At 58.6% G+C, this 6,844-nt stretch overlaps 1 protein-coding gene across 1 annotated transcript; it reads left to right on the top strand.

Annotated features, from left to right (window-relative positions):
• Positions 1-723: 723 nt before the first annotated feature.
• On the top strand, positions 724-6,095 carry NKX1-1 (NK1 homeobox 1). The gene is made up of 3 exons (XM_050895481.1): positions 724-1,198; positions 5,268-5,411; positions 5,470-6,095. Exons 1-3 carry the CDS (start codon positions 724-726, stop codon positions 6,093-6,095), a joined length of 1,245 nt encoding a protein of 414 aa, XP_050751438.1.
• The last annotated feature ends 749 nt before the right edge of the window (positions 6,096-6,844 follow it).

The raw sequence follows: 6,844 nt of genomic DNA, 5'->3' as shown, positions 1-6,844 counted from the left end.
ACACATAATCCCCTTCTGATCATCTAACTCCACTATTAGGGATGGAAGACCTTAAGTTCCCATTTTCTGTGTATAATATCTTCTTTATATTGATCCCGCAATTATTTAAAAGAAAGCGTCATCTCCTCCCACTTCTCCAAATAAGGCTATTTAGATGCTTTCCAGATGAGTGGAGGTGTGCTGAAACAGAGCTGACAGCCAAGTATATCACAGCCAACACCATCCTTCATTCGCTCTCTCCCTCTCTGCCCCCCTCCCCCCGGCACACACTTTCACCGTGTCTCTCCTCCACTGATGAAGATTACAGACTATTATGGGCAAGGGATTAATTTGTAGCCAATTACAATCCAGTGCTAAATATGAATGCATAAATAAGATACAGCCTTGCTTCTGTGTGTATGTGTGCGGGGCGGGGGGGAGGGTGGGCAGGAGCGCCTGGGCAGCTTGGTGAGGATGATGAGAAGGAAGAAGGAGCAGCTGAGTGGAGGCTCTGAGCCGAGCATCACCTTGTGACTCCCTGCCTCCCCCGGAGGCTCCCGGCCGGCTGGACCCAGCGCAGCCCCGGGGAGCTGAAGGCAGCGGCTCGCCCCTGAGCCGGAGCGGGGGCCGGGGAGGAGTTTCCAGCTCAACTTCGCCGGAGGAAGGGGGGGGGGAGAGCAAAGAAGGGGGGCCGGGGAGGGGGGGGGGGAGAAGTTGCTCCTGAGAGGGGCTCTGCAAAGAGTCATGAATGTGAGCAGAGACAAGGTCGGTGACATCTCCATCCCGGCAGCGGCAGCCGCGGCGGTGACAGCCCCCGCAGCCGCGGCTGGCATCGGCGGGGAGTCCTGCGGCTTGCACGGGGAAGGCATGGACAGCCATGGGGAGCAGCGGCTCTCGGCCGGCGGCGAGCTGCCGCTCTACTCCTGCCCTGGAAATAGGGACAGGCAAGGGGACAACCAGAGCAACACCCCCGGACAAGAGGGGCCAGTGGCCGCGCTGCCCATGGTGCACAGAACCACCTCCTTCTCCGTGCTCGACATCCTGGACCCTAACAAATTCAACAGCAAAAGGAGGCAGTGCGCGGTCTTGTACAAATCGGTGGGGACCGAGTTCACGCTGGGGGCGGAGGATAAGCCCGAGGACTCAGGGACGGAGCTGGCCGAGCAAAAGGCTCTCGCCGAAGATTTCGACGCGTGCAAGAAGTCCGCAGACCTGATCAGTAAGTGGGTCTGGGGGCTCGGAGCCCCCCCGGGATGGGGGGCCGCACTCAGCTCCCCGAAGAAGGGGGCTTGCATGCTTTTAAAGACCGTCCTTCCCCCGCTGGCAGCTTTGGGAGCCGAGGCGCTGGGGGCAGCCAGCTCTCGGGGAAGTGCAGGCGCTCCCTGCGTTGCTGCTGCTAGATGTAAAGAGGTGGAAAACCGTGTTCGGTTGGGGGACGGCAGGGCGGAGGGACGGGCGCATCGCCCCGGGACAGGCCGGGGCTGGCGGCGTGCCCCCGGGCTTGGCACCGGCCGGGCTCCGCTCCCTGCGCTCGCCCCGCCTGCCCTGGGGAGCTCGGCGAGGGACACCCCGGGCTGTTCGACCTGTGCATCCCCGGGAGCGGCAGGATCAGTCCCGGGGGTGCTGGGACGGGGAGGGATCCCACCATCCTCTTCCTCCTCCCGGGAAGAGGCAGCCCCGGGTGTGAGCTCTGGCTCAGGCAAACTTGCAAGCGGCTCCTAGAGCTGAGGCTTCGGAGGACCGGAGCTCCGGCCCCCGGGGATGCGAAACCCTCTCTGCGTGCCCCCACCTCGCCTGGGTCTCCCCAGGCATTTACGACTTTTCTGTACCTTCTCCCCAGCCTCCAGACCCGCTCTCCCCGTCCCTTCCCCCCCCCCTACCCCCCACCCCCCCACCCCCCCCCGCAGCCTGCCGCCCGTTGCTCTGGGCGACAGATTCAATTTTCTCTCTCCCCTTGGCTTTTTTAGGACAAATCAGACTAATTGTGACAAAATGCTGGTTATCTCTGGAAAAACAATTAAATTCCTTCGATTACATTTAAGGTAAAATGTGCTTAGCAGCGTGAAGAGGCTGGATAATGGGGGAAATCGCCCCAGAGTGGCATGTAGGACTGCCTGGATCGATATCCTATTATCGAATTGTGCATATCTCTTTCAAGCACCTTGCAAACTCTTCCCTAACATCTAAATTATAGGGTCAAAATTCGGATAATTACTCGATTAAAACCTATTACACTTATTAGGGCTCGCTATTGATCGGGAATTGCATTCGACCCAAGCTCTAGATTGCTTTTTCTTTCTGGGTGCAAATATCCCAACTTTCTCACCTCTAAACACCGCGATTCTGGGGATAGCGGAGGGTTTCCGGGAAAAGACGGCAGTTGTGGAAAACATCTATAGCTATTCTGTGTCCTGAGAGGGGAGAGAAGGGGCAGCGAGTGGCGGGGGATAAACTTCTCGGACTGGGAAAAATAATTTCTCCGCGTCTGGGGCGGGAGAGGAGGACTCGGAGCTTCCTAATTCCGCCATAGCATGACTCTTTCCATTTAAATTAGGCAGCGAAAGAGGTCTGGAATCTGCTCCAGCCCGAGCCTTTTACAACAGACGCATTTTTAATCTCTAAAGCAAAAGCAGGAACGGGGCATTAATAGAATTCAAAAGAGATTTCTAAAAGCAGTGCGTAGCTGGGGTAACTATTCGTCTAAACTCATCTGACTTTAGCCATACTAAATAGATCTGGGGGATCAGAAAGACTGACGAGGTCAGCTTATCGCTAATCTCACACTTTTATCTCCAGACAATGAGAGAAATGAAACTCTATCACTTCTCTAAAAATAAATATATTTGGAGGCATCACGAAGCGGTGCGCTCCGCCTGATGACAAGTTTCCCGGACACTTTGCACATTTAGCCCTTCGGTCCTACCGCCTTAAGATTATGGCAACAGATCTGGAACTGCTCGAAAATCACGAAATTTAATTGCTCTCTTTCCCCATCGTAATTAATATTAGCTCAAGCAGAGGCTTAATTTAGGAGAAGTGTTCCGAAAAAGTAGCTCGGGCCAGAAAAGTACCAACACCTGGAAAATGCAAAGGCTTTCGTGGCAAAAAGCGTGAAAACAGCGCTTGTCACACATCGCTCGTAAAACTCATTTAATGTTAAAAATAAGGGTTAAAACGCCATTTTAAATTAACATTTAACATCTTTCAGAAACAAAATCGCAAGTCCGGCGTCAATATCCTTCGCCAATTGTATTCGCGCTGTATTTTTCTGTTTAAAGAGAATTTTAGTTGAGCTACAGCTGGGATTTCCTAGAGTTTACTGGAAAAAATAAACTCTAAAATACCAACTACACGTTCCCTGATCAGTATGTGGGAAAGCGATGGGTGCTGGCGTTGCGCTCGGTCTCCAGATCTGCCCCGCAGGCGTATCCTCACAATCTATAAATTGTTGCTGCAAAAAATATGCACTGCAATTTATAACAGATTCTACAGGTTGCAGGATGCTCGTCTGCACGCACTGTGTCAGATTGGGGAAAATATAACCAGGTTCACGTGTACGTACGGCGGCGATCTCTCGCTTTTTCTATGCGCCGATTTGAACAGAGAGCTGGAAAGGATTCTTAATGAACCCCGAGTTATTAAGGGGTATTTTCCTGGTGAAGGGGGTTACAATAAACTTCTCTGCCCCTTTTTCTCCTAATGAGCCAGCCATATCCGACGTTAGCTGAAATCAGCTCGTTGAACAAAACATACTTTTTTAAAACACCCCTAATCTTATATACGGGCTTTAGGGTGTCCGGCGTTAGGATATGGACCAAGTTTGGGGTGCAGTAGCGTGTTCAGTTTTTTGAGGATTAAAACCAACTAGACTACGCATGGGATAAGGGTGGCAGATGAGCGATTCACTTTCTGTTTGCCTATCTCGGTTAATCAAGTTAAAGGAGCCCTTGATTAGGGGGATCCTGGAGCTGCACCCCCGTTGCAGGTGCGAGCGGAGGGAAGTTTAGGAGTGTCTGAAAGCACCGGCTAAAAAGGATGGTATTTCTGGGCCTCTGCCCCCCGACTTGCCCGCCGTGCCTCCCACGATCCCCGTCCCTGCGGCGGGAGACCGCGGAGAGGATTTGTCCCCCGGCTCCCCGGAGGAGTCCGAGCCCCCGATCGGGGTCAGGAGGAGCCGGCTCTCTGGAAAATGCCATTTGCTTTCAGGCTTCATAATGACAGAACCGTCAGCAGAAGTCCAATAGCCTTAAATATCGGATAATTGCCCTGTTCTCCGATGGAGACCTGTTAATTGGAGCGTAATATAAACCCAAATAAATTAAATGACCGTTAACTAGTTTGTACATTACACAAAATGAGTTTAATTAAGTTTGTATCTGCTCTGCTAATCAATACAAGTATTTACTCCACTTTAATACTTCCATCTCGGGAAGCGACAAGAGGTCAAACCAGGCGGAGAAAGGGTTAAAAATGCCAGAGCAAAACCCAGCGAATCTCCCATCGATGCGGAGATTGCCGTCACTAAAATTGTTAACAGCAGCGATGTGACACCGTTGCTGCCCGCTTCCGAACGCGGCTGGCTCGGCCCCGGCGGGGAGCGCGGGGGCTTCTCCCCCGGCCGGCCCCTCGCCCCTGCCAGCGCCCTGCCGCCCGCCGCGGCTGCGGGAGACTCCGGGGACCCCCCCATTGCCTTCCCAAAGGCCTTCCCGGCCCCTGAGTGTTTGGTGGGCGCACTGGCGGCGGTGGGAAGGGGGGGGGGGGTGTGTATCCCCTGCCCTGGCCACGTCTCGGTGCCAGCTCTTGCCGAAGATGGGTAGCTCGGAAGGGGCAGCGCTGGCAAAGCCTCCCCAGGCTGAGCGGCCCTTTCCCGGCCGCGGGCTGCCGTTCCCGGGACGGCCTCAGAGGCGGCTCCGAGCCCCATCCCGGCCGCTTCTGAGCAGCTCCTCGCCTTGTCCCCCGACCCATCCCCGGCGCAAGGCGGCAGGATGAGCGGCTGGCCGCGCTGTCAGGGGGGCACGGACTAGCCGCATCCCCACCGCGGGCGGAGGGCCCCGGGGGGAGCTGGGCAGGGCGGCCCCGCTGCCCGAGCACCCCTGTCCCAACAGCAGAGAGGATGTCAGGCGGGCGAATCCGCCCGACGGCGGGGCAGAGCCCCGCGGGGCCGGTTTCTCCTCGCTGCCCTCACCCCGGGAAGGCAGCACCGGAGGGGACCGGGGTCGGGACCGGGCGGGGGCTGGGGCTGGGTCCGGCGGCGGCGAGGCCTAACAGGGGCTGTCGGTTGTCCGCAGAGGACGGCGACCTCTACAAGACCGAAGAGTGCGACCTCGACTACAGCAGCCGGCCGAGCCGCAGCCCCGACAGCGAGCTGCCGGACGACGAGGAGCTGTGCAGCGAGGAGAGCAGCAGCAGCAGCAGCAGCAGCAGCAGCAGCAGCAGCTCGGCGGCGCCCGGCGAGGCCGACCCGGGCCACCTCCACGCCGAGCGGGCGAGGCGGGCGGCGTCCCACCTCCCCCGCCGCCACCCCGCCGCCGCCGCCGCCGCCCCCCCAGCAGCAGCAGCCGGCGGCGGCGGCTCCCGGCGCGGGGCAGCAGAGCCAGCAGGCCAAGCCCAAGAGGAAGCGGACGGGCTCGGACTCCAAGTCGGGCAAGCCCCGGCGGGCGCGGACAGCTTTCACCTACGAGCAGCTGGTGGCGCTGGAGAACAAGTTCAAGTCCACGCGGTACCTGTCGGTGTGCGAGCGCCTCAACCTGGCGCTCTCCCTCAGCCTCACCGAGACGCAGGTGAAGATCTGGTTCCAGAACCGCCGCACCAAGTGGAAGAAGCAGAACCCGGGGGCCGACACCAGCGCGCCCACCGGCGGCGGCGGCGGAGGCGGCGGGGCCGGGGGCGGGCTGGGCGGCGGGGCGCTGGCGGGGGGGCTCAGCCCCCTCAGCCACTCGCCGCCCATGGGCAACCCGCTCTCCATGCACGGGCCCGGCAGCTACGCCGGACACCCGGCCGGCGGGCTGGTGTGCGCCGCCCAGCTGCCCTTCCTGCCCAGCCCCGCCGTCCTCTCGCCCTTCGTCCTGGGCTCGCAGACTTACGGCGCCCCGGCTTTCTACACCCCGCACCTATAAGCCCGACGCCCCTTCCTCCTCCTCTTCCTCCTCCTCACCCCCCCCCCCCCCCGGCCCTTCCCGCTGCACCCCGACGCCCCTCAGGGGCCGCCCGGCTGGGCGCTTGGGGGAACCTGGTCGCCGTGCGGCTTCTCCCGCTCCCTCCCCAAAAGACGAGACCAACAACCGCCTGGCAGCCACGCCGGGAGGGAGAGGGGCGGCCAGGACTCCCGCCGCCCCGCAGCCCCACCGGCCACCGGCTGCGGCGGGCCCCGACCCCCGCGGGTGGCTCCGGCGCCCGCAATCATTTCTACGACCCTTTTTATACGCAATGTGTCCGGACTGCGCTTCTGAGGGGGGGGGACGGGGAGGAAAACCTCCCTCCCCCGTGTACATACAAGTAGATGTAAATCATCGTTACCTGTATTTTTATTTTCACCGTCCCCCGTTGCTATGTGGGTTTGATTATTTTAATTTTTTTTTTTTTTTTTTGGCTTCGTTTTTATTCTGGTCTGGTCACTCGTAAAAGACTTTTTAAAAAAAAAGCTTATGTACCCATTTGACTCTCAGGGTAAAACAGAGAACTATCAGTCCTGTCCCTCGACATCGCTGAGGCAACGACGCGCCGCTCCCTCCCGTGACCTCACGGTGACGGCGGTTATTTTTTACATACGTCACTCTTCAACGAAACCCGAACCCGGACGAGCCGCTGCGGACACGCGGGGAAGGGGCGGCGGGGGCGGCTGCTGGGGCGCGGGGTTGTTTTTTTA

The sequence above is a fragment of the Gymnogyps californianus genome, chromosome 4 (genome assembly GCF_018139145.2).
Source record: "Gymnogyps californianus isolate 813 chromosome 4, ASM1813914v2, whole genome shotgun sequence".
Taxonomy (NCBI): Eukaryota; Metazoa; Chordata; class Aves; order Accipitriformes; family Cathartidae; genus Gymnogyps; species Gymnogyps californianus.
Note: the sequence above shows the minus strand (reverse complement) of the source record. Positions and strands in the feature narration are given on the sequence as shown.

Bases quoted from the DNA above. Each gene is read 5' to 3' on its own strand.
- NKX1-1 (XM_050895481.1), top strand. From the start codon at position 724: ATGAATGTGAGCAGAGACAAGGTCGGTGACATCTCCATCCCGGCAGCG. The intron at 1,199-5,267 runs GTAAGTGGGTCT...GGTTGTCCGCAG, and splicing joins GAAGTCCGCAGACCTGATCA to AGGACGGCGACCTCTACAAG. The intron at 5,412-5,469 runs GCAGCTCGGCGG...CGAGCGGGCGAG, and splicing joins CAGCAGCAGCAGCAGCAGCA to GCGGGCGGCGTCCCACCTCC.